The following is a 26,448-nucleotide window of genomic DNA, read 5'->3' on the forward strand; positions in this document are numbered from 1 at the left end:
AGAGAGTCCTTCCTGTCAAATAAGCTTCAACCTCAAACAAGCCCACATTCTTTTTTGTCTCTCTCTCTCTCTCTCTCTCCTCTCTTTCCTCTCTCCTCTCTCTCTCTCTCTCTCTCTCTCTCTCTCTCTCTCTCTCCCCCAAGCAGTACTGGATTGCCGTTTTAGCATTTACTGACCACCAGCAGATCACCAGGGCAGGGTGGAGGCTCTACCCTCATGACTGGACATGCCCTGACTTACTTGGACTGGTCGTGACTTCGTTCTTGGCTTCCACAGCCCTGCTCTGCAGCAGGCTTCCCACAGCACTGGTAACAGTTGGTTGTTTTTTGGGACTTGCCTGGGCTTTACCCTACAGATAGAAAGAGGCACAGCACCATAACCTTGGGTACCTCGTGGGAAGTAAACTTGTATTCATTCAGAGAGCAGAAGGTTAGGGTTATCATGGGGACTCTTGCACCCAGAAGAAGGAGACATGGCACCCAGAAGTTCAGTTAGCCGGGGCTGCAGTCTCTTGGTGAACGTGCTCAAAGCCATAGTTTGGTTTGGGAACATTCATTCGTAAGGAATCCCCCGGGATTAGCGGTGGTCTGTTTATCCTATGAAATCAGTTCTGTGAGGACAAGAGAAATCATTCAATGTCAGCCAGGATACAGTTGAGGAATATTTTACTTTTCTTTACGTTTGAAGATGGCTTTGTCTTCTAACCGGAACAGAGAAGGAAAACAGGGATTGACAGGCGGCATATGTTTTAAACCGAGAATTCCAACCCTCCCCCCACCCCAGGCCTCTGCTAGTCCTACAGAGCAGCTGCACACTGCACAGATGGAAACCAAACAAGGACCAAACATCCCAGAGAGCCTCTCTTAGCTTGCTGTGGAAATCCCTCTCCAGGCCCATGGAAAATGCAGCACAAAGATAACCTGTTATTTAAGTAAATGCCTCACCGATACAAGGATTATGGTGATAACACAGCAGGCAGATCATCCATCCTTGGCCAGCTAAAATAATATTGTTGTTGTTAGTGTGTTGTGTGTTGGGGGTGTATGTGTACACTCTCAAGTTGTGTTAGTGTCTACACGAGCACCAGGAGATCAGATGGGGTGTTGGATATCTTTTTCTATTGTTATCTGCCTTGTTGAGACAGGTTCTTTCACTGACCTGGAAGCTCACTGTTTGGGCTATCTGGCAGTAAGCTCCCAGGATCTGTCTGACTCTGCCCCCAGCCCTGGCATTATAGGTGTGTGTGGCCATGCCGGGCTTCTGTGCTGGGGATTTGAACTCAGTTCCTCTTGCTTCCACTGAGCCATCTTTCTATCCCTCAAAGGTTTATTTTTAGAGGCCAATATTAGCCACCTCTGATTGAGGGTAGGGCCGATTTTTTAAGCTGATCATGTCTGAAATGGAAGCACATTTTGGCTGTGCCATTAACAGGCCTGCAAGCTCTCTTTCGTGTCCCATTTCTGAACAAGCTCACTATTAGGCAAGATCCCAGAGTGGTGGCATTGGCACTCAGGGAGCGAACACTGCCATCCAGACAGTCTCAGCAGTGAGCAAAAGAATTCAGGGAGCAAGCAATTTCCCCTCTGTGCTCCCAGTCACTACTAAGCTCTGGAAAACAAGGAGAGGAATGGGGCCAAGTCACTGGTTATGCTCGGGAGAGCCAGCTGGCCTTCTTCACAAATAAAAAACCTCTTCTGTTTGCTTGTTCCCTCCACCCTCTTTGGCCCCACTAACACTGGCAAGCTCCGTGGATTGGATACGCCATCCGCAGTAATGTCGGTTGCTGTGCTGCTGTGCAGGGTGGAGGAAGAGTTGAACTTCCAGACTTCACACTTAGGTTGAAATCACGCCTAAGGCTGCCATGGTCCTTCAGAATTGTGATTCCAACCCCAGCAAGGGGAGAGGGCTTCAGGAAACCAGGAGGACCAGGTAAGTGGAGGCAAGATAGTCAAAGGACTCTGGGCCAGCGTCATACTCCCAACAACTCAACCAGCTATGCACGGTTAAGGTCATTTACAGGCAAAAGTAAATCTCAAAGTCCTACCTACAAATAACCAACCACACAAGAGGAAGTCAAACGCTTGCCACTGGCCACAGAGTCCTGACTCTCTTGGCATTTCATTCTTCCCCCACTCTCTCAGTGGGAAAGACTAAGCCTCTAACCCTCTATTCCAACATGCGTGTATCATGTGTCCTCTCTCCTGCATTCTCTCTGGGCCACATCCAACGCATATGAGCAGAAATGCTCCACCAGTCAGAAACGTTTGCCTGCCAGCATGATGTCACAAGAGAAAATGTACACACACGACCTCATGTGGCGTGTTGCGATTGAAACACAGGTGCACGGGAGCTGTGAGCCTTAAGTATACAGGCACACAATTTTGTAAAAAGTAAATGGTCAAAACTGGAAACATGTCCAAGTATTTCGGAAATATCATCTTAGATAAGGGATTTTCAACTTGTACTGTTATCTAGACACCCAGACTCTAATGCCCAGTTTTATTTTAGTGCCAATCATCTCTTCAGCTCCATTAATTATTCCTTATGCTAGTCCCCCATTAGTCTCCTCATTCCAGGGGCCTTATTATTCCCACACTGTATTTCCTTCCTGCTTTCCCTCACTTTTCCTAGTACAGTGACTACAAAAGTGACGTTTCTAAAAGTTCCTTGCATGTCAGTCTGATTTCCCCCCACTGAATTCCCATCTACATTGTGATGAAACATGAAGCCACTAATAGGTAATGGGACAGAAAAGTCAAAACTGCCAGGCTTGGTGGCACACATCCTTAGTCCCCGTACTCGGGAAGCAGAGGCAGGCAGACCTCTGAGTTCAAGGAAGGCCTGGTTTACAGAGTGAGTTTCAGGACAGCCAGGGCTACACAGTGAAACCCTGCTTAAAAAAAAAAAAAAAAAAAAAACTCAGAAGCCGTGGGAAAAGGGTGCACGGAAGGCAGGAAAGATGGCTCCCTAGAATTTCCCTGTCCCCGCTCCCAGGCTCTCGGGTTTGGCTGTTCCCAGACGTTAGAGCATATAGCTCATCTGTTCCTTTCATCCTCCAATCTGAACTGCCTTGAACCCTAACCCTTTACAATCTGTTGCTTCTGTTGTTCAATCTTGTCAATCCCCATCAGAGACTCTGGGTTTTTGGTTAGTGCCTCGGGCCATAAACTAGACGTGTTGTATATCTCATCCACTCCACTCCCGCTGCGCTGTACAGATCAGAACCCATGCCGAGACGCATCTTCTTGGAAACATCTCCCACCCAGACCAGTTTCACTGACTCATCGTTCTTTTCTGGGTGGGTTAGGCTGATAAACACCATTGAATAAGCAGGGTATTAGCATAACGCCATAGACACATTCTTTACCTACTGACGCCTTCATTCTGGAAGGCTTCAAACATTTTAGAATTTTCTTTCTTTTTTTTCTGCAACAAGCCAGAAGTAGCCAACTACCATGGAGACAAGCGATAGCTATTAGCCTTCTGACCCCTGTGCTTCTGAGCGCAGACAGTTGAGCGTCCTGGCAGATCCTACCCATTTGCCCTAGGCATGCAAGGACACAAAGCCCTCACCTGAAGGAAAGGTGTTTACCTGAGCTCTAGATGCCAGTTTGGCTGCTGTTTGGGCTGGGTCAAAGACGCGTCGAGAGGACTGGTCTTTGCAGAAATTAATGTGTCGCTGGGCAGCCATTTCATTAAACCTTCTCATACAATATGGACACTGAATATAATCTGGATAGGAATACACCAAGAAGCCACAATTAACATTTTAAAAACAACTGTGGAATGGAACTATAGGAAGTGAATGACACAGAAGGTAAACCCTGTTCCCACAATGAAGAACAAGTCCCCTAGCCCAGAAAGGGAAGCTTAAACAGAGACACAGCATGGGGGGGGGGGGGAAGTGCTCCCTAGGTACTTACTCCAATTCAGAATATCCCTTTAAAATGTTTGCTTAGCATCTTTTCCTCAGGTAACAGATTAATTCGATTTAGAAACTTCAAAACGACAACTTTTTGTACAAGTGCTAAGGTCATCTAGTTTTTATGGTAAGCGAGTGCATAGTTGACCCAGAAGCAGCCCAGCTTTGCTACTGGTTGAGACAGAAGGTTGTTCAGACTCATTACAGAGAGATACTATTTAGTTTCAAAATGCTCCTTTAGGGGATGAGGTTGGGCTCCGGCATCATAGTGTTGTTAGCAACAGGAATGTCTTTTGCGGTGGCTAGGTTTGTTCTCCTCACTTATGTGAGGAGGCAGATGACTTATTCAAGAAGGGGGCTCATAAAAAGAGGAAGGGGTAAAGGTTGGTAGGAGTCAAGCATTGAAGGCCAAACAAGGGAGATGAGAAAGTAGCTTTAGGTTCCCAGGCAAAAGCCAGGCAGCTTCTGGTGACCCTAGATTGTCTGTGGTTCTGTATAACACCTTGTCAAATTTCCTTTCATGTGCTATTATCAGATACAACTGGCTAGTGAAAGACGTGGGAACCAAGAAAGATCTAAGGTCGTCTTATAGCGTGGAGGTTCCCATAAGCAGAGCTGGGTCTGTGCCTAACCCCTCTGAGCACATAGGGATTAGCATTCGCTTTGTTCTTGACTTAGGCATCTTTAAGGGATATGAGTGACATAAAGATTTTCCTCCCAGCAAGGGTCTGAGCTGCATCAGCCTTCCCAGAAAGGGTCTGAGCTGCATCAGCCTTACACTCAGGGTGGACGTTTACATTATCAAATAGTCCGCATTCCTCCGTGCCCAGCGATGCCTTTAAAGAGAAGCTGTTTTATTTGTTTTAAAAGCCTTATCTTTACGCGGTTTGAAGAGTTTTCTGTTTGAACAAACAACAACCTAAAATGGATACTTCCCAAATGTAAAAATGATCAACGTTTAGGGATGATCTAGTAGCTGTCCCTTCGATTTCCCATTCTAGAAAGCAATTCTAATCATTCATTCAGTGCCTACTGTAGTGCACACATTGCTTTTTAGATGGCGATGCAAGGTCTCTGCAATCAAAAAAAAAAAAAAAAATAGGTATTTGAGTGCAGAACAAAAAATGAAAATTTCACACAGTGATAAACGGCTCAAAAAAAAAAAAAAAAAAAAAACCCACAAAACTGCAAAATGTTAAGAAGTAAAGTAAAGATGAGCTTAGCTCTGGAGCCTGCCTGACTGGTTTTGAGCCCAAGTCCTTTACTTGCTATGTGTATGAACTTGGACGGGTTGCTCAACTTCCACAGGGCTTCCATCCCTTCAGCACGTCTGTATCAGCTATTTCATCAGGGTGTTGTGAAAGTTAATACACCATCCACACAAGAGCCTGGTGCAGTGGGAAGGGTTATAAATGCTGCCCTTGCTGTATGGAACCAGGTTCAGCAAGCCTATGCTTCCAAGTGCTAAACAAGATGGCAAACACTTAGAAACTGCAATGTGCCCAGATCATTCAGAACTCATTCACGGCACTGTGGAAAAACTGCCTAGAAAGGGGCATTCACTGGGGTGGTTATTTCTTGCTTTTTCCAGGTAGGAAGCCAAGCCTTAAAGCAGACACGCTGTTCTATAAATCCTACTAAGGTTGGTCAAAGACGATGGATGACTGGGCACCGCTGAGCTGAGTTCCATTCATCAGTCTATTCATTGCCTTCCTTCTGTGAACCCCTTGCTGCATACCACCACGGAAGCAACAACGTTGGAGTGTATTTCCTTGCCAACTGAAGTCTCTGCGATAATGAGGATACCACACTTTCCAATTGGTAAGGAAGGACTAGGTCCCCCGAGGCCCCCCAGAAAGAAAGAGAACCCTGGGCTTGGGGGAATAGTACAAGAAAGAAAAGGTCCTGTGCTGAGTATTTGGACTTGCTGTTTGCACTTATGTTGAATTTCAAATATTCTGAAAAAGGAAATCCATTCTTTCCCTCTGTAGCAATCATCTGAACATGGTGTGTCATAGACCTATGTTCTATCCTAGTCTCAAACTGAGTAATCTTCATCCTTTATTATTTATGAGCTCACACAAAAGAATCACTATATCCTATTTATTTCTATTGAAAATAATTTCAAAGCATAGAGCACTAGCCCTTACACCCTTACCTTGATAGCAAGTTCAAAAATTAAACTATAAAAGGATTCTTCTGGGAAGGATGGTGGCCAGGTCTCATATAAAATTAAAGTAGAAAAATAAAGAAATCTTTTTAAATGCGGACATTACATTGAGATCCTTATGGAGCCTACAAGATGCTAACCACTGATTCAAGTACCACAGATTGATCTCAATCCTAAATATTATATATCACCCTTCTTATAAAATGTTGCAATGACCTTGAGATTTGAATTATTAGCAGACTTGGTTAATCCAGTAAGAACTAGAATAAATATATACAGGTCCTGAAAACTGAGTCATAAAAATGGGAACTCATGCTGACAAGTAGAAGGAAATTGCTTGCAAACTCATGCATATTAGGTCATATTATATATAAAACTCTCCTTGTATGTGCATATAAATTTTCTGGTACAGGTTAATATAAAATTCCCGTACAAGCAACATAATCAAACTGCAATGAAAACACACTATTGTGAAGCATTGTTAAGTGCATATAGTAAGGAATTTAATTATGAAATTTGTATTTTAGCATAAAACTCTGAAAGGAAGAAAATTAATGGAGCATGTGATGAGACCTGCGAGGGGAATTTTTTTTTTTTTTTTTTGAGAAATAATGATCCTGTCACTTTAGAGCCTACTGGGTAAGGGAAGGAAACCACCAAGCATACCAGACACAAGTTCACATCACCAAATAATTGTAAGGTAGCCATTAGCACTCAGCTTCTCGTGTTCAAATGAAGCTGAACCAAGCCAGTGGCAGCTCTGACTCTGGACTGAGATCTGTCCCCAGTGCTTGAACTGACCTTTTGGGAGCCCATTCCCTGTGGAGGGCTACCTTGCTTAGCCTGGACACAGGGAGTGGAGGGGTGGGGGGGTGAGGGTGGGTGATGGTCCTCTTCAATGATATGGGTGTCTTACCCTCTCCGAGGAGAAGATGGGGGGGGGGACGTGAGGGGAAGGTGGGGGAGTGGGAGGAGGGGGTACTGGGATTGGTATGTAATGAAAATAAAATAATAAAATTCTTAAAATGAAGCTGTTTCTCATAAGAGGCATGCTTTGCTCTGCGCAGATGACTCAGACGCTGAACACTTTCTTTGCAAGTACAATGAACTGAATTCGATTCCCCGGAACCCATATAACAAAGGTTGTGTGTGGTGCCATGGGCCAGTAATGGCAACCCTGCAGGTGTGGACATAGGAGGGTCCCTGGAGCTCACTGGCCATCAGGCTGTCTCAAAGGAGGTAGATGGTGTTCCCCAGTGCAACATCTGAGTTCATTCTCTGGCTTCCTCCCACACCTACATGCATGTCTGTGGGCACACATACATCTTCACACACATGTGAACACTATACACATACAAAGAAATGTTCCGTTTTCTGATTTTTGTTACTAACATGGTAGGCATAAATATTTGCACTAACTCTATTAAGAGGATGTGTTATTTTAAGCTACCTTTTCACTAGTATCGAGCAAAGATAAAGCAATTGTTAAGATTATTTTCTGGTATACTAGTTCAAATGATTTGAGTTTTTGAAAGTATTTGTGGTGGTGCGGTTTTAGACTTTTTCAAGAGACCTTTTTGGAAGAGTAACTTTCAAAATAAAATGCATTTATTTTAAGTTGGAGGTTTTGTGAGTCCTTGACAAATGCATGCATTTGTGTAACTATTCCAATTAAAACACAGGACATTTGCCTGCAAATTTTTCTCATGCCCCATTTCAGACACTATTCTACTGATGTAGCCTCAGTCAAGTCACTGATCTATTTCCCTGTCACAATAGACAAGTTTTACTTGCTCTGTAATTTTGGTAATAGATAACCCATCTTGCTGTGTTTATAGCAGTACTGTTGAGTAGATTTCATTTGTACATATTTCACAGCTTGCTTTCCTTCACAATGGCTGATGGGCATTTTCAGGCATTCCAATTCATGTTATGTAAATAAACGTGACTCTAAGACTATTTTATGGATAGATTCTAAGTTTTTGCATAAATGTATGGAAGTAGGAATCTGTGGTTTCTGGTTCTAGGGCAAATGAATAAGCCATGAAGTGAAACCTTTGTTTTGCTGGGACAATTTGATACTGGTTAATTAGGGTTGAGAATTCAGTTGTGATTAGGAAGAGACCAACATTTTTTGAGGTGAAATGCCCCCAGAAGCATTTCCCCAGGGTTAGCACACAGAAGCTGTGGTCCAGAGGGGTCCAAAGCTGCATCTCGAGCTGGCAGCTGAACTTGGGAATGTGTAAGAATCTCCTACGTGGTAACTGCATGGAAACTGCTGGTTTGAAGGTCACAAGGAGAGAGTCTGGGACTTGGCACTGAGAAGTCAGGAGAGGCCATTGGTGCAGCAGGTACAGCCTCAGTTGCAACAGAGACCCTGATATACTGGAGATGCCAGGGCTGGGAGATGGACCACTAAAGGCATTTGTAGAAGTAGAAGAGACAATCTATACTGCAAAGCCCTCTGTGTGTGTTGTAGATGACAGAGCTAGGCAAGTGGAATGGAATGCTCAAGCCCTTTGGAGCCCAAAAGATCATGAGTGAGTTCCAGATGTGGGGCATTGAATTTCTTACACTGTAAGAGTTTGTTTTTCCTTGATCTGGTTGTAGCTCTGTCCTGGTTCTCCCTGCCTTGGAATTATAAAGTGTGGAACTTATTTTGGATTTTATAGGAATCCATGGTTATGAGACTTTGAATATTTTTAAACTTTTAACTTTACTTATTTATTTATTTGAACAGGGTTTCTCTGTGTAGCCTTGGCTGTACTGGAACTCGCTCTGTAGACCAGACTGGCCTCGAACTCACAGAGATCAGCCTGCCTCTGCCTCCCGAGTGCTGGGACTAAAGGTGTGCACCACCACCACCCAGCTAAACTTTTAACTTTTAAAGTTATATTATGCTTCATATTGTGAGATAAACATGAGATCTTAGAATCAACAACAAACGGAAGACAATGGCTTAATAATGATGTATTTGCGTGTCAAGTTGACAAAGAATCAATTGAACTGGGTTTGTTTGTTTTTGCCAATTGGTAGAAGTCCGGGTCACTTGGGAAGAGGGGAAACTTAATTGAGAAAATGCCTCCATCAGTTTGGCCTGTAGGCAAGACTACAAGGTATTTTCTTGATCAGTGTTGGATTAATATAGGAGGGTCCACCCCTGGGTGGTCCTGGATTGTTTTTAAAAAAGCAAACCAAGGGAGCAACCAGGAGCAAGCAGCATCCTTCTATGGTTTCTGCTTAAGCTCCTGCCTCCAGTTTTCTGCTTAAGCTCCTCCTCTGGCTTCTGTTGATGATAAACGGTACCCTATAAGACGTAATAAACCCTCCCCTCCCCAAGTTTCCTGTGGTCATCATGTTTATCTTGGCGACAGAAAGCAAACTAGAAGAGTAAAGTTGTAGCATTTCATTGTGGCCTTAATTTGTACAGTGAAGACAATGTTAAGTACTTTTCCATGTGATTGTCAGTGATTATTTGATGACACCTCTTGTCCTTTTATGGTGAACTATAAGTGCTATTTATTCTGTCTTAACATGAGCCAGCCAGGCAGTGGTAGCACACGCATGCCTTTAATCCCAGCGCTCAAAGGCCGGAGGATCTCTGAGTTCAAGGACAACCTAGTCTACAGAGAGAAACCTTGTCTCAAAAGATGAAACAAACCAAAACACACTCCCAAAGCAAACCAAAGCAAAAATAAAATAAAACAAAAATAAAAAAAAAAAAAAAAAAAAAAAAAACCCATGAGCCTATCGTCAGATATATGCATTGTAAGTATTTGCTACCAATCTCTATATGGTCTTTCTGTTCTTTTTAACAGCACCTCATAAAACAATTTTCAATCTTGGTAAAGCCAATTTTGTCCAACCTTTGCTTTGGTTGTTTTGAGACACTTTGTAGCCCAGGCTCTAACTTGGAATCTTCCTGCCTCAGCCCTGGGTACTGAGATGAAAGGAATATGGGTCACCACACCCAGTTAGTAAGGCAAGCTCCTTCAGCCTTAATTATCTTTGTTAACCAAGTTTTGTTTACTCTTTCTCTAATTTTAATACTTGGTATACTTCTGTCAGCGATTTATTTTGAATTAGTTGTTATACAAAGTATGAGTTTTTTTTTTTTTAAGTTGAATATCCAGTTTTCCCAGCGATGCTTGTTAATAAGACTACTCTCCCCTCCAACTAATTACCTTGGCATCTTGTCTTGGGATTATTGTTGCTGTGATGAAACACCATGACCCAAAAAAGCAAGTTAGGAAGGAAAGGGTTCATTTTGTTTATACTACCACATCAGTGTTCATCATCAAAGCCTGGGCAAGAACTCAAGCAGGGCAGGATCCTGGTAGCAGGACCTGATTCTCCGAAGCCATGGCTTGTTCCTTATGCCTTGCTCAGCCTGCTGTCTTACAAAGCTCAGAGCCATGGGCTCAGTGGCAGCCCACCCCAATGGACTGGACCCTCCCACATTAACCACTAATTAAGAAAATGAACTACAAGCCAAGAATAGTGGCCCTCATCTTTAATCCCAGCACTTGTGAGGCAGAGGCAGGCTCATCTCTGGGAGTTTGAGGCCAGCCTGGTCTACTTAATGAGTTTCAGGACACTAAGCTCTATAATGAGACCCTGTTTTGTAATTTAAAAAAAGCAGCGCTCGAGAAAAGATGCCATTTGATAGAGCTTGGTAGAGAGTTTTATTTTATTTTTTGTTGTTGTTATTTATTTATTGGATAGAAAAATGGGGGAGGGGAGAGGGGGAACTGGCCTCTGAGGACAGCAGTGGTAGAAAAAGTAGGCAGAGAGTGGGTGGGGAGCTAGAGAGACAGGCAAAGAGGCAGAGAGAGGGGGGAGAGGGAGAGGGAGACAGAGGGAAGATGGGAGGTGGGCAGGGGACCTAGTGAATGTGCTCTCAGTGGCTGCAGCTGAGGGCGTATCCTGTCTGAACCCCAAGGGCAGGCCAGTACAGATGCCTGAATACTAACACTAAATCTCAAAAAGATAAAATAATAACCCCAAACCAAGCAACAACAAAAATGCACTACATCCTTGCCTGCAGCCCAACCTTAAGGCAGCATTTTATCAATCGACTTTCCTTTTTCTTGAATGACTTCAGTTTATATCAAGTTTAGCCAGAACATATCTTAAAAGAAAACCAACCACGCTTAGTGGTGGTTGTATAGCACATTCCATGTTCTGTTCAACTGGCTGTCCAACATCACATTGCACGGATGTTGCGTTTACAGAAAGTCTTGACACTAAGAGACTAAGTCCTTTGTTTTATGGGTCCCCCCCCCTGAAAAACTAACTTGGCTATTCCAGATCCTTTCAATTTTCACATGCTATCACAGTTGGCTGGTTAACGCCTACTTGGCAAAGAAGAGTTGCTGTTATTTTTATTGGAATTAAATTGAAACCATAGAGAAATGTGGGTAGAGTTGACAACACAACACACTACTGAGTCTCTTAAGCCATGAAAATGGTAAGTCTTCCTATTAATTTTGGTTCCTTTTAATTCCTCGAAGGAGTGTTATACTGTTTTTTATTTTACACCTCTGCACATATTTTGTCAACTATATCCCTAGTGTTTAACATTTTTATGTAGCTGTAAGAGCTGTTTTTTAATCTCATATTTAATTGCTTCTGCATAAACCAGTACAGAAGGTACTGAATTTGTTCTAATTCTATCATCTTCCTAGAGTTTTCTGTATTTCCTCTTTAGTGATTACAGTTTGTGTTTCAGGCAGCCTTACTTCCATAGCTCAGTCTTCATGTGACATATTATATGTGTGTGTATTATATGATTATATATTAATTTTTTTGTCTTATTGCACTGGGTAATATTTTCCTCATGTTTAACAGAAGTGGGCAGAATATACATTCTTGCTTTTGTCCCCCTGAGCTAAGTGGGAATGTGTTCTGTTTGCCACCATTGAGTGGCATTGAGAAATAGAGATTTTCAAAGATTCCCTTTATGGGAGAAATTAACTTTAATTTTCCAATTGCCAAGACTGAGAGTTTCTGCTTTGTTTTTAATATGTACAGGGTTACACTTTGTCAAACAGTTTTATACTTTTGATATGACCAAATGCCTTTAAAAATAGTTTGTTGTTATAGTAAATTGAATTTATTATTTTCCTTTTATTTAACTTTAAAAACAAAATTTTATCAGCACATAAGCTGAGACCCTGTAACTTGGATGCTTTCATTATCATTCACATAAACTATTTTCTAATTCAACGTGTGATTTGTTTTTAGATTTGTGGGATGTTTAGCAATCACTTGTTATTTCTAAATACTTGGAAATTTTCATTAATTTCGAATTGAATTTTATTGTGGTCAGAGAACATAGTCTGTATGATTTCAATCCTTTTTAGATTCCTGAAGCTGACTTCACAGCCCTACATATAATGTTCCCTGTGTACTTGAAAGCAATATGTATTCTGTTCTGCCTGTTTGTGCTCTGATGGCTATTAATGTCACTGAGGTCAGAGTGGCTGATATTGCTGCTCAAGTTTTCTGTAGCTCTCCTGACTTTCCTTTGGGTGAGTCTATTAGTTATTGTGATACAAAGGACAAAGTGCCTGGATATAATTGAACTGTGAATTTATCTTTTTCCAGTTTAGTCAGGTTTTGTTTGATATTCTTGGAAGCACTGAATATATGCCCACAGGTCTACTTAATGACTGTAGCTTTTGAATCATTGCTTCTGTTAACACTTGTCCTCAAGTCTGCTTTGCCTGATGTCAGCAGATACTTTAGTTCTATGACTATTGTGTTCATCTTTCCCAGGGCTTTTGTCCTGACAATCTGTTTCTTGTGAAAAGCATACTGTTGACTCTTGCTTTATTACTCAGCATGACAGTGTCTGTTTTTATCTGGAGTAGTAGGCCATTAATATGCAACTGTCCAACCTGCATCTTACTATTTGTCTTATGTTCTCAGCCACCATTACTATTTGTCTTATGTTCTCAGCCACCACCCCCATTTTTTCATTGATATACATCTTACTAGGTATACCTCAATATTTTTGAATGGTTCCTGAAGCAACCTCCAATGTACATTCACACCGTATTTAATCTTTTTTTTTTTATTTTTTTTATTTTGAGACAGTGTTTCTCTGTATTGTTTTGGAGCCTGTCCTCGAACTCGCTCTGTAGACCTGGCTAGCCTCGAACTCACAGAGCTCAGCCTGCCTCTGTCTCCCGAGTGCTGGGATTAAAGGTGTGCGCCACCAATGCCTGGACTAATCTATTCTCTCCATTCGGCTTTGTGCCATTGTTTCACTCATTTCACATGTAAAAACCTTCCAGGAACGCCATTATTTTTACTCAGCGACATAAAACCTACTGGTAGCGCTATGCTCAGTAGAGACAAGAGGAGGACCACCCACTTTTTCTGCCTGCATTGAACAAATATTGGAAGTACTAGACAGAATTTAGGTATGAAAGAGAAATAAAAGACAGACAAGTAGAAAGGGGAGAGTAACATTACCTGTTTACAGAGGACGCATATATGCAGTATGCTAATGATTCCACAGAAGGAGTATTAGAGCTAATGAATAAATTCAGCAATTACAGGATATATAATTAATATACCAAAACTAAGCTGCATTTCGTATATGCAAACAATGAAACAAAACTAAAAATCCCATTTCCTATGAAACCAAAAAGGATAAAAAAAAAAAACCTTATGAATAATTTTAAACAAGAAAACGAAAGACTTATAGGCAGAAAACACTGGTGAAGGAAACAGAAGAAAACATAGATAAATGTAAAGCCAGTTTTGTGCCCGTGCAGTAGAAAATAATATTGTGAAAAATGACAATATTACCCAAAGTCATCTATGGGTTTAATGAAATCCCCGTTAAAATTCCAAAGTGTTATTCAAAACATTATTGTTTCTTTTTCACGCACGCGTGTGTGTTTGTGAGTGTGTGTGTGTGTGCTTTCTGTTGGCATGACTGTTTGGGAAGGGATAGGAGGTGTGGCCTTGTTAGGGGAAATATGTCACTAGGACTGGGTTTTGAGGTTTCAAAAACCCATGCTATTCCCAGTTAGCTCTCTCTGCCTCGTGCCTGTAGGTCAAGATGTAAGCTGTGAGCTACGGTCCTAGTGCCATGCCTGACTACCTGTTGCCTTGCTCCCTTTCTTGATGGCCATGGACTCTAAGTCCCTGAAACGCTTTCTTTTTGCAATTGCCCTGGTCTTGTCTTATCACATCAACAGCCCGCTTGTCTGTCTGTGCACCAAGTGAGTGCAGATGCCTGAGGAGGGTCTGTAACATCACGGGATTGGAGTTTTTGTAGGTCGGAGAGCCACCACGTGGGTTGGATGCTGAACCTGGACTCTTTGCAAGAATAAGCTCTTTTATCTGATGCACCATCTCTCCAGCCCCCAAAGTGACATTTTTTTTTTGTAGGAATAGGAAAAAGAAAAAGAAAAAAGTCCTAAAATGTATATGGAATGTGATTGGAGCCCCAGCAGTCACAAAGCTTTTTTGTATCTGTGGCAGTCACATTTTTTTTTATTTTTAAATTTTAAAACATACTTTAATCCCATGGTAATCAAAATAGAGCTGTACTGGCATACGGACAGATACAGATGAGTAACATAGAATAGAGACTAAACTTTCAAATGTACAGTTATTGACTTTAAACACTTTTAAAGGTGTGTGTGTGTGTGTGTGTGTGTGTGTGTGTGTGTGTGTACAGGGAGCATGGGAAAGTAATCTTCTACCACATGAGTCCTTGGGATGGGATAAAGATTGTCAGGCTTAGTGGCAGGCACCTTTACACACTGAGGCACGTTGCTGGGCCCTAAGTAACTTTTAATAAGATACCTTTGATAACTCAAGCGATATGACAGAATTTGTTGATCCCCCAAGAGACCTTGCCCTCTCTGAGGAGTGGCTGGGGGGGGGGATGTGGTGGGGAGAAGCTGGGATGCCATGTAAAATAAGATTGTTTTAAAAATAATTTTAGAAAAAGATTACTGATAACTGTTCAAGAGGGGACAAATGGCCTTTTAAATTGTTTGTTTATTTTGTATTGTATATTCATTGTATGAAGTGGTAGGTTTCATAGTAACACTTTTGATTAACTATATCATATATGTCAGTGGTCCTCAGCCTTCCTAGTGCTGCTACCCTTTAATACAGTGAGTGACCCAACCATTAAATTATTTTCATGGCTACTTCATAAATGTAATTTTGCTATGGTAATGACTCACAATGTAAATAGTTTTGGAGATAGAGGTCTTCCAAAGGGGTTGCAACCCACAAGTTGAAAACCGCTGACGTATGTCATGTATGTTTCCCACATTCACTTCCCATCACCCTCTCGGATGGTCTTCCTGACTAATGGAGCTGAGGAAACTGGTTATTGATGTGCACAGGAATAAGCCTGAAGCCTTACCTTGCACTGCATACAAATGCAAACTCAGAAGAGACCAAAATCCTAGGACTTTAGAATAGGAAACACAGGGAGCTAAGCCATGTGGTACACTCATGTCTTTCCAGCGTGTGGGAGGTAGAGGTGGAAGGCTAGGAGCTCAGGGTAATCTTTGACCACACAGCAAGTTCGAGGCCAGTCTGAACTACATGAGACCCTTAACCCCAAACAAAAAAATTCTCCAGGGTACAGGTGTTAGTTAGCATTACATTTGGCAGTGATATTTTTGGCTTTGATATGAAAAACATAGACTGCAAAAGAAACAAAGTAGTTCAAAATATATCATTTTGTGTTTTAACTAAATGCAACGCAGTTTAAAGGCAAAACAAAACAGGAGAAAGACTATTTTCGAATCACACTTGACAAGAGATTAATCTAACTGTGCCTCCGGTGCTAACCTTCAACTTGTTGAAAGGTGAGACAGAGAGGCAAGGTAAGCATCAATATGACAGGCCAACACAGACCAGGCAGCATTCTGAAAGTTAAATCATTGGGCAAAGGTGTAGCAGAACACTGAAAAATGCCTGAAAAGGCAACAGAAAGCAATGTCTGAACCTTGACTGGATTCTGGATTCTAGCTGGGTTGGGGTGGGGAGGACCTTCGAAACATTCTTCAAATAACTCGGAAAGCATGAATCTGTGTTTTGCTTTAGAGATGAATTATTGATGTTGTCAAGCATAAAGGATTGCCTCCTAAAAGTTGCTTTTTAGAGACTTCTTCCAGTGTTCTTGAGATGGCTCAGTGGGTAAAGGTGTCTGCCTGCCACCAAGCCTGGCAACCTGGTATGATCTCTGGGACACACAGTAGAAAAAAAAAGAAGGAAAGAAAGAGAGGGGGGAGAGATGGAGGGAGAGAGGAAGGGAGGGAGAGAGGGAGGGAGGGAGGGAGGGAGGACTTCTAAAAGTTGTCTTCTGATTTGTGTGTGTGTGTGTGTGTATGTGTGTGTGTATGTGTGTGTGTGTGGATCCTGACCGGATGTAACACACACACACACACACATACACACACACACACACACACAGAGAGAGAGAGAGAGAGAGATGCAGAGATATAGAGACAGTACAGCCCACAATTCTTAGACTTTTCTCTTTCTCATAGATTGCACACGTTTCAAAGTACAAAGCTCAGAGTAAAGAAAGCTGCCAAGCCATGTAAATCATGCCACTTCAAATGGTTAGCTCTGTGAGACCATGACTTGCAAACACAGAGCTGTATGGTGCTGGCCCTGTGAAAGCAGTGTAGAACTATGTGCACCTTCCTGTTCCTCAGACACAGGTGCAAATGGTGTGCTCTTCGGGTACACCCTGACCCTACCAGATGTGATGGCTCGTGATGGTGCCTCGTGGTGGGGCAAGGCAGGAGGGAACATGGGAGCTTTGTGAACTGAAGGGAAGGGCAATAATGTGTGCTGGATAAAATTACCTCCGTGTCATTTTGGCTGTCATTTGCCTATGGATACAAGTCAACTGTGGCTCCAAAAGCAAGCCAGATAGCCACGCACCTGGGTTAATGGTTGGTGGGGATGGAGGAGGCAGGGGCCTGCCCTCTCTAATGGCTAGAGTGCATTGTTTTGCTGATCGAATTGCATTGATGAAGTCCTCATGCTGCTGTCTCCAGTTGGATTTCTTCATGGGCTGAGCCTGTAAGAAACAAAACCAAGCCAGTATCTAGACTACCCTAGACTGCACACTGATCAACAGGTTTTTATTTTAATAACTAGACTTTGCATTCATAGCAAATGGGGTCATGCAATTTGCAAAGAGAAAAATTTCTTGAAGAGAAAAAATTTTCCTCAAGAGAACTATTTGCAGAAGTTTGCAAACTACAGCAATATAATTCATAAGTCATAACAGTGACACACAAAAAAGAAAGAAAGAAAAAGAAAAAGAAAAAACCCACAAAATAAAAATCAGAAGCTGGCCATTGGTGGCGCATACCTTTAATCCCAGTGCTTAGGAGGCAGAGGCAGGATGATCTCTGTGAATTTGAGGCCAGCCTGGTCTACAGAGTGAGTTCCAGGACTACATACAGAGAAACCCTGTCTCGAAAAACAAACAAACAAACAAAATATCAGAGAAACAATGACATCACAAAACCTCACAGACAGATTCAAGGTCATTTCTTAAATTTTTGTTTGGAAATTACTTTTTTACCCATTTATCGTGTGTGTGTGTGTGTGTGTGTGTGTGTGTGTGTGTGTGTGTGTGTATACCACAGCATGTGTGGAGTATCAGAGGATAGCCCTTGGGAGTGGGTTTTTCACATGTGGTTCCCTGGGGACCAAGCTCAGGGTTTCTTGCTGACCCTGTTAGTATTGAGGCATCGGGATACACTCTTAGCTATAGCCAATAAGAGCACATCAACCTGTGCACATTCACTATGCTCTCTTTTAAAATGGCCCTGCTACTGCTCCTCTCTCCCCTCTCTCTCCCCCTCCCTCCCTCTCTCTTCCAGAGGCTGGTCTCCTGTCTCCCCTCCCCACTTTCCCATTCATTTTCCCCCAATAAAATCCCCTCCATCCGAGCTCTGCTGCATGGCGTCTTTCTTTCAAGTGCCGCTTTTTAAAAATTACAGCGGGTCCCAGTGGTAACTTCCTTACCGGTATGGGTGTGCACCCGCAATCTTGGCACTAGCACTGGGGAAGTTGAGGCAGCAGGATCAGGAACTTAAAAGCTGGGTGGGCTACGTGGCCAGTTCATGGCCAACCTTTGCTATCCAGTGAAACCTTATCTCACAGGTGGGAGAAAAGTAACTTTTCCCAGGCCACTTTCTAGACCGATGGGCATTCTACTGAAAATGTAAACAGGATTCTTTCAACTACATCTGGAAAGTATCTGCAATGATTTGGAAACCTAAGCAAGATTATACAGAAAACAGTAAAGGTGGATTATATTTAAATTCCATTACAGCGCCTTATCAAGGGGAAAAAAAAATGAAATCAGAGCGCCAAGAAATCAGCTAAAATGTACTTTCTATATTGAGAAGTAAAGAAATCGTTGGCATACCTTGGTCTGTGGAGGCTTACTTACAGTGGGAATGTCAGTTCCCTGTAATCTTTGCTTCAAGGAGTTGAAGGGCTTTCGTTTTTTGTTGAATAGTTTTTTACATATCGGCTCATGTCTTTCCTAGACGAGGAAGGGTTGGGAAAACGTATGCTCGTGAAGTTTTAAAGACTCCATACTTAGCCTCCAGGATGATGATGGGCTAGTGTCTAGACCACAGTAGAGGAAACCCATCAGCTCCCCATGTCATGTCAGACATGGCTTAATACTGTATTTAGGGAAAGCCAACAAAAGGTGTTTTACAGTTTCCGGTATCTGTGGGTCTTTAAGAGGTGAGGTCTTCTGGGCAGTGGTGGTGGCACAGCCTTTAATCCCAGCACTCGGGAGGCAGAGGCAGGCAGATCTCTGTGAGTCTGAGGTCAGCCTGGTCTAGAAAGTAAGATCTAGGACAGCCAGGACTGCACAGAGAAATCCTGTCTAAAAAGGGAAAGAAAAGAAAACCAAAACAGAAAGAGGTGAGGTTTAAGCTGGAAATGGAGGTGCAGGCTTGTGCTTTAGTATCAGGGGAGCCCCCAGGGAATAGGGTTGTGAGTGTGAGGCACCCTGGCCACATAAAGAGACCCTGAATCAACAGCAGGACAGCCAAAATAGATGAGTTCCTAGTGGGAGGAGTTCCGGTCATCAGAGGTGTGCATCCATTCAAGGAACCGTGACGCACACTTGGACTTCCTTCTTTTGCTTACTGTTCCTGAGTGGGAAAGCTTTGCCTACAGCCATAGGACCAAAGCAACGGAGCTAATGCCTCACTAGATGACATCTTTAAAAGCGGGACAAGGGTAATTAATCTTTTTGATTTATAATGTGATGATCTCAGGTACTTCGTTATAGCGATGGAAAGCTAACACACTAGCTAAAGACTTGAAATTCGATTTTACATCTTGGACTCTAGAAATGAGGCTGTATGCTCTTTACTCCAGCCAGTAGCCTTTTAAATACCCAACATTGCTAAAGGGAAACCTGGACGACACAGAGCTCTGCTTCGTATCCCTGCATAAAGCTATGGTATAGTGACTTGAATAAGAAATGGCTGTCATAGGCTCCTGTACTTGGTGCGCACTTTGGGGCACTCTGTGAAGATGCTATCGGACCTTTAGGGGTGGAGCCTTGCTGGCCTATTTCCTGTTTGTTTACTCTGCGTCCTCCATTTAGATAAAATGTGATCAGCCAGCTTCCTGCCACCATTTACAAAGTTGCTTTGTCTAGATCCCCAAAATGCGGCTTCTATAAAAATCTGTGCTCCTCCAAGTCATCCGTGGGAAAGTTACGAGACCACATGACTGAGTGTTCTGTAATGCTTGGAGACAAGGTTTCGGAGTGAGGCTCAGGAGTAGGTGAAGGCATTTATTTAGTGATCCTTTCCACAGGTCCCGCCTGGGGCTCAACCCTCACAGAGGTGCAGCTCCAGCCGGCAAAGTTAACTGTGCTGAAAGGCACTGGTAGACCCTGGACTGTACCAGGCCTGCATGAGCTACTCTGGTAGCTTCAGGAGCTTCAATCACAGTTTATCCAGAACAGATATTTCATTTCCAAAATTTTCCAGAAAAACAAGACCTACAAGCCTCAGTTTGGAGGTCCCTTGTGGTCCAAACCCTAAATCCTGCAAGTTCAATATAATATCCCATGATCTAAAATATCCAAATGATTACCTTATCATCTTAAGAATTCCTTTAAAAAAAATTATCTTTCTTGGCTATCTCTTTACAATACTAGGGTGTACCATTTGTTTGAAACTCCCCCCCCCCACGCGCCTCAAGTTTGAAATAATCTAAACTTTTTTTTTCAACTTTAAAGCCTGGGAACTTGACATGTAGCTAGTTCATGTCTGGAAAATGAGATCTCAGAGCAGGCTTGGATCCATACTTTATTTGTTCAAATGGCATAAGCCCCCTTTGAAATCAGAGCGTTCCATGGACGCTGCAAGGCAGAAAACAGGAAGGTTACAGGACTTGTCAGAATTAGTGACAAATTTGCAGCTACGAGCCAAGTTTCCAGATGCCTGAAATCCAATGCTCATTCCTCTCGACCAGCTAATTTCCCTGGTGTTTTGGCCTTGAAATTTGAATTTTTGATGCTTAAAGAAAAGGCGGAAGAGGGAAAAATCTCTCAAGGGAGAGCGGTCTGTGCCAAGACCATTCCATCTGGCATGCTTTCGGGGAGCCCATGGTTAACAGGGTCACTTCTGAACGTGGCATTATCAGTCTGCCTCGGTGTCCTCCAGGCCTGGCAGCCAGAGGTTGTGTACTTCTCCCCCCGCCCCTCTCCACATCTGTCTTTAATCCTGGCACCCTCGCCTCCTCACTGACTTGACAGTTCATTTAACTCCAATGAAACACATCTACAAAACGTCTTTATGTTTACCAGAACATCTGCTGCGAAGCATCTCCCACAGACTTCACAGGGAAAGAGCTTCTTATTGCCATCTGTGTGAGAGTCAAGAGCACATTACGGTAAGTTTCATGGAATTGCCTGGCTGAGGAAAGACGACGACTGCAGTGACCTCAGCTGCCTGTCAGCCCCACAGTTGTCCATCCCCGCCACCTGCTTCCTCCGCCTCGGAAGAGCCTTTGCAATCCCCCAAGTTTTCCTTTCCTAATATAAACTTCTCACCTCACCAAACAAGTAAATGACACAAACTTGAGGCAAACTGGGTTGACTCATTTGCTTTGGTAGGTAAATAGGGTGCCCAGAGCTAGGCACGAGACATAAGCACGGAGGTAATATATTAGCGTAAAGTCACAAATTATCTGATGGTGACATCTTTGGGACAGACTGGTTCATGCCTTCCCTGGACAAAGGGAAGTGCTCCCTAAGTGTCTGGAGTGGTGGCTCAGTAAGGTAAGGTCCTTGTGCAGGCGTGAGCGCTTGGTTGTGGCTCCCCAGTACTTAAATAAATGCTGCCTACATCTGCAACTCAACTCCAGCACTGGAGGGAAGTTAGATGGGCAGATCCTGGGGTTTCACTGGCCAGCCAGTCTAGCCAATCAGCGGGACTCAGGTTCAAGTGAGAGACCCTATCTCAAAATAAAATAAAATAAAATAAGATGAAGACAATTAAGAGATACACAGCACCAACCTCTGGCCTCCCTACCACACACACACACACACACTTAGAAAATAAGCAAAAATTCAGTACTGCTTTTAGATATAATTCAAACAAAAATGGAGTTTCTGTCACAGGGCTAACAAATCTTGCAAGAAAAAAATATACCAAAGGAACCCATACACAGGTTCAACAAAGAAAAATGACAGAAAATAAGTCAGAAGATTAATTACTTTAAAAGAAGCTAGAGAAAATCAAAACATTATAAACTTCTGAGATTTCACTTTTTAGTATTTCTTTTTGGTTTGTCTGAATTTGAGTATGGAAACTCTATTTTTTTTAAGTTTCAGGTCTCAGCATAGAAGTTTATACTGGAATAAAAATATGGCATTTACTCCATAGACAAGGAGGGACATCTTGGGATACTGGGTGGGCCTTAAGAGCCCTGCACAGAGCTGTGGACTTGAAGATGGACAGGGGTGTGATTGCTCTCACACTGGAACGGGGTCTTAAACAGGAGAGGAAGGTGTATCAAGAATCTCCAACAGGACTGGTCTTTGGGGATGAGGGGGGGAGGGAAGTTCCACAAAGAGGAATGCTTGGGGGCGATGCTAAGTTTACAGGCAGAAAGCCTGAGAAGACAGTGGGTCTGTGGATAGAAATAGGGAGTTGGAAAAAGAAAAATCCATCTTAGGAAGAAAAATGACCCCAGTCTTGGAAATACTGAGTTCAACAGCGTTGTCCAGCCAGCAGGATGGAGATGAGGGAGGTCAGGGTGGGGGGACACAGATGTAGGTTTGCAGGACACTGCCAGGGAAAGAAGTCTTGGAAAAAGCAGTGGAGGGAGGATCCTCAGGGAAACTTCCCCTTAAGGCCAAGAAAATGATGGTGATAAGCCAGGAGAAGCAGAGAGCACGATAGAAACCAACAGGAGAACCATGTGTAAAAGGGAGTCTGCTTAACAGGAAGCAGATGGCAGGCAGGCTGTACAGACGTTGTTGATTTAAACAGTTTCTTCACAGGTCTGCTAGTTGGAATTGTGTTCTCAGCACAGGCCATCCACCTCAGCCCACAGAAAACCCCCCTCCTGTCCTTCCCAGTGTCCCCAAAACTGGGTCTTAAAAGACTTTTCAGCAAAGTTAGCCCCCCCCCATCATTTCCTCCAACATTTACTGTCCTTATTCGTGTCACAGTCATATTTATTTGGTCCTCTCCATGTCTAGGTTATTCCATGGGCTCTTCATAGTAACCCTGTAAGACACAGCTGGTGTCCTTTTAACAAAGCAAATGGAGGCTAAAAGTCAAGTGACTTCTCTCAGTCCACAAATTGCAAAATGAGATTTGAACCTCAGTCCCTTGTCGCTACAAAAATTAAGACAAAAATTCAACTGTAGGTTTATGATATCCCCGTTAATCTACGAAGGATCCAGAAACCCCGGGAAGACCAATGATCTTTGGTTTAAATCAGCGAGTTTTAACGAGTTCAAGGACTTTAAAATAACAGGTACAACCCAGTTAAAAACTTGGATATGGATGGACTACTCCATTCGGAATGACATTCACATTGGAAGCTTGTCTCTAAGAAATGAAAAGAAGCTGTGGGAATGGTTAAGAAAGCTGAGTTCCAAGTTGAGGAAGGTAGATGTGAGTGTAGAATGAGGAAAATTTCCCTCTGTGTGATGGAAGAGATTTGGACCTTCACTGATGGATGCTGATGGTTACATTATGTCCAACAGTACAGCGCTAAGAACCCTCATTATAGTGACGGCATTTACTGGTTCAGACATGGCAGTGCAGCTGTTCAACAAGAAGCTTGGGTGAAAGCTGGGTTAAGGGTGCAAAGGGACCCCTTGGCTATATTGTCACTTTTTGCAAAACTATGCATAGTTTGTTGAAATGAAGCATTAAAATAGGAGCGAGCAAAACCGTGGTCTGTGGACATACCTGAGGCTGAATATATTTGAAAATGCAGTGTTATGGGACTGCCCTATACTCATTTCTTTGTATCTATCCTTGCTTTCATACTGCAAAAAAGCTATTATGTGGCCACTCATGAATGTGGGTTGATGACTGACAGATGAGAATAGAGCAGCTGACAATCCCTTTGTAATGCCAATACGTAGGAGGCAAGAGGACTGCCTTGAACCCAACTCTACCCTGAACTAAAGAAAGAGACTAAAAAGGTATGTACACACCTTTAACTCCAGCACTTTCAGAGATAGGAGTCTGAAGTCATACTGGTTTATAGAACCTATAGAACAGCTAGGGCTGCACAGATAAACCCTATATAGAAAAACAAAACAGAAACCACACACACACACACACACACACACACACACACACACGCACGCACGCACGCACGCACGCACGCACACACACAAACCAAAACCCCCTTCAATCAATCAACTAACTAACCAACCAACCAACCAATTAACCAACCAAAAGAATTTATGAGTTACATGTTGACAAAAAGAAACACAGAGCCTGGCTGTGATGGAGCATGCCTTTAATCCCAAAACTTGGGAGGCAGAAGCAGCTGGATCTCTGTGAGTTCAAGGCCAGCACGGTCTACAGATAAGGCTACACAGAAAAAACTTGTCTTGAATATGACTGTAAACATAAACACAGAGTAATTTGCATGGTAAAAGTGACAAACATCAATTTCCTGCATTTTCTTTTCAGGCTAGGGCTGTAGCTATGCACCTACAGAGGTGGAAGTCTTGGTGAACTCAGAAGCTGCAAACACAAGCCAAGCATGCATTTGGCAAGCATGACTCCTCACACACCAGAAGGCTTGTGGGATTCACTCAGTACCTTGCTGGCTGACTGGCGCACACAGGTGCACACACTCTAGAAGCTGAAGTGAGACCTAGGGGCTCTTTAGGTCATCTCTAAGACACCTCAACAAAGAGTTGCGAATGCTGCCTTCAGAGGTAGGTTTGTGCTTCTAGTAGGTTCAAAGATAAGGAAGCTGTGTCAAGGGGTATCATGTAAAGAAAAGGGGGTAATGTTTAGTGTAGCAGACTGGTTAGTTTATCAATGAGTGGAGGGGTCCTCAAACAGAATGGATCCTGAGGCCACTTGCTTCTGTGTTCTATTTCTTATTTGCACAACAGGCATGTTTACATATTACTTATTTTACCCTAACTTAAAAAGCACTGGAATCTTTATATTCTGCCCTCTAACTAGATCCAGCAGGCATGTTGAAAGCAAACCACTGTCAACATGTAAAAACAACAGTGCATATGTGAACAGGGGTTAGGGTCAGGATTGCTCTCCACTGAGGTGGTATAATGATGTCATAATGCAGGTTATAGAGACCACACATGTATACAGTGCATCAAGACAGCATGTACAAATGGCCCCAGGAGCGAAGACACACAGACTTATAATACTACCAAAGTGTCTAATAAGAAAGCTTTGAAACCAATCCGAGACAATGCTCAAACAAGACTAAAGCTCAGTAGGCAGGGTCAGTGACCTGAGTTCAATTCCCAGAAGCCACATGAAGAGCCAAGTCCAGAACACACAATAACAAAAAAGTGAAATAAAATTTCACAATGCCTACTTGGGGTGGTTTTCTCCTTGCTACCCCTACATCTTACCCCTGTACTGCCCCAAGTTGAAGCCATTCTTTTATGAAGTGTCTTAGCCTGGTCGCACCCATACCTATGCATTTAACAATCCACCAAATTCCAGGCGCTAGCTTGGCCAGCAGGATGAAGTGATAAAGGTTTTGACCCTCAACCTTCCTCTAGTCAGAGACGATCCTGAGAGGCGGCCTTGTACGCCAGTGCTAAGCACAGAGCAGGAGAGTGAGCGCTAGGGAGGAAGGCCTGCTTTTTAAACACGTACTCAGTGAAAATCACCTCAGACAGACCACAAACTTGATGTCTTATCTAAAGACTTCAGGGGAATAGTGAGCACCCAGGTCCTCAGCACAAGTGGTACTTGTCACAGTGATGGCATCAGCACTTATCTGTCCTTCTGAACCGTCTCCAACCAAGTAGAGCTCGAAGGCAAAATCCCTCTTATCTCTCCACTCCTATCATTCAGGACGGAGCTGTTCCCTTTTCAACACTGTTCACAGAACTAAAAACTGAGGATTTGGGGTGTGTGTGTTTGGGAGGGGGGGGGGTTTCAGGTCTGGTGTGTGCAGGGAGAACTTGCTAACAAATTCTAGCAATTGATTCACGTCACCACGAAACTGTTCTCCAGAATACAATTACAGTCTTGAAGCTAAATTAATCAGCCCCCATAGCAATCGGCATCTCAAGACTGAGGGCCGAGTTGCATCGTCTTATTCACAAGCGATCAATTTGAATAGGACCAGGGCAGTAACACCTTGTGCCCAAGACTCTTGAAGGTTGGGAGACGCTTAACATGGCCCAGCCACTTAAGATTTTCACTTCCAACGTTCACATAAAACATCAACTAACTCTGTTTCCACGGGTCAGCATTTAAGCACACACTCCCTCAATGGCAAACTGTATGCTCTTTCTGATTTTTACTTTCGGTTGTTAACTGTTACCAGAATGGAATTTTACGAGTTTGTCACCACTCTAAAAGAAATACAATAATTAAAGATTTACGTGAATAAAACTGCCTATCAGCTTTGGAACAGACTTACTTAACTAGCCGGTGATGAGACCTCTAAAAATCTAGCCATCAAGGGCAGCTTACCTGCCACAGGTGGCAGTGCCTCAGCCATTTTGTTCCCCACTGTGACCAACAGTGTCCACACTGGTCAGGGGCAAATGGGCAAAGGTCAGTGAGAAGTCAGTTTACCAAATAATGAACATTATGATGGAGTC

General features: G+C 43.0%; 1 protein-coding gene across 1 annotated transcript; it reads right to left on the bottom strand.

The window, feature by feature from the left end:
* Positions 1-214: 214 nt before the first annotated feature.
* Zc2hc1b (zinc finger C2HC-type containing 1B) lies at positions 215-26,345 on the bottom strand. Its single transcript, XM_051206185.1, has 6 exons — positions 26,318-26,345; positions 20,953-21,014; positions 18,538-18,657; positions 17,034-17,172; positions 3,593-3,732; positions 215-349 (listed from the first exon to the last, which is right to left on the bottom strand). The coding sequence occupies exons 1-6, from the start codon at positions 26,343-26,345 to the stop codon at positions 215-217; spliced, it is 624 nt and encodes a 207-aa protein (XP_051062142.1).
* Positions 26,346-26,448: the final 103 nt, after the last annotated feature.

Source organism: Phodopus roborovskii, unplaced genomic scaffold, assembly GCF_943737965.1.
Source record: "Phodopus roborovskii unplaced genomic scaffold, PHOROB, whole genome shotgun sequence".
Classification (NCBI taxonomy): Eukaryota; Metazoa; Chordata; class Mammalia; order Rodentia; family Cricetidae; genus Phodopus; species Phodopus roborovskii.

What these genes read in the sequence shown, in the direction of transcription:
- Zc2hc1b (XM_051206185.1), bottom strand. Translation starts at nt 26,345, where the DNA reads ATGGCTGAGGCACTGCCACCTGTGGCAG. An exon ending in GTAAGCCTCCACAGACCAAG is followed by an intron (nt 17,173 to 18,537) that starts GTATGCCAACGA and finishes TGTTTCTTACAG; the next exon opens with GCTCAGCCCATGAAGAAATC. An exon ending in CCCACCAACCATTAACCCAG is followed by an intron (nt 3,733 to 17,033) that starts GTGCGTGGCTAT and finishes ATTCCTATCCAG; the next exon opens with ATTATATTCAGTGTCCATAT.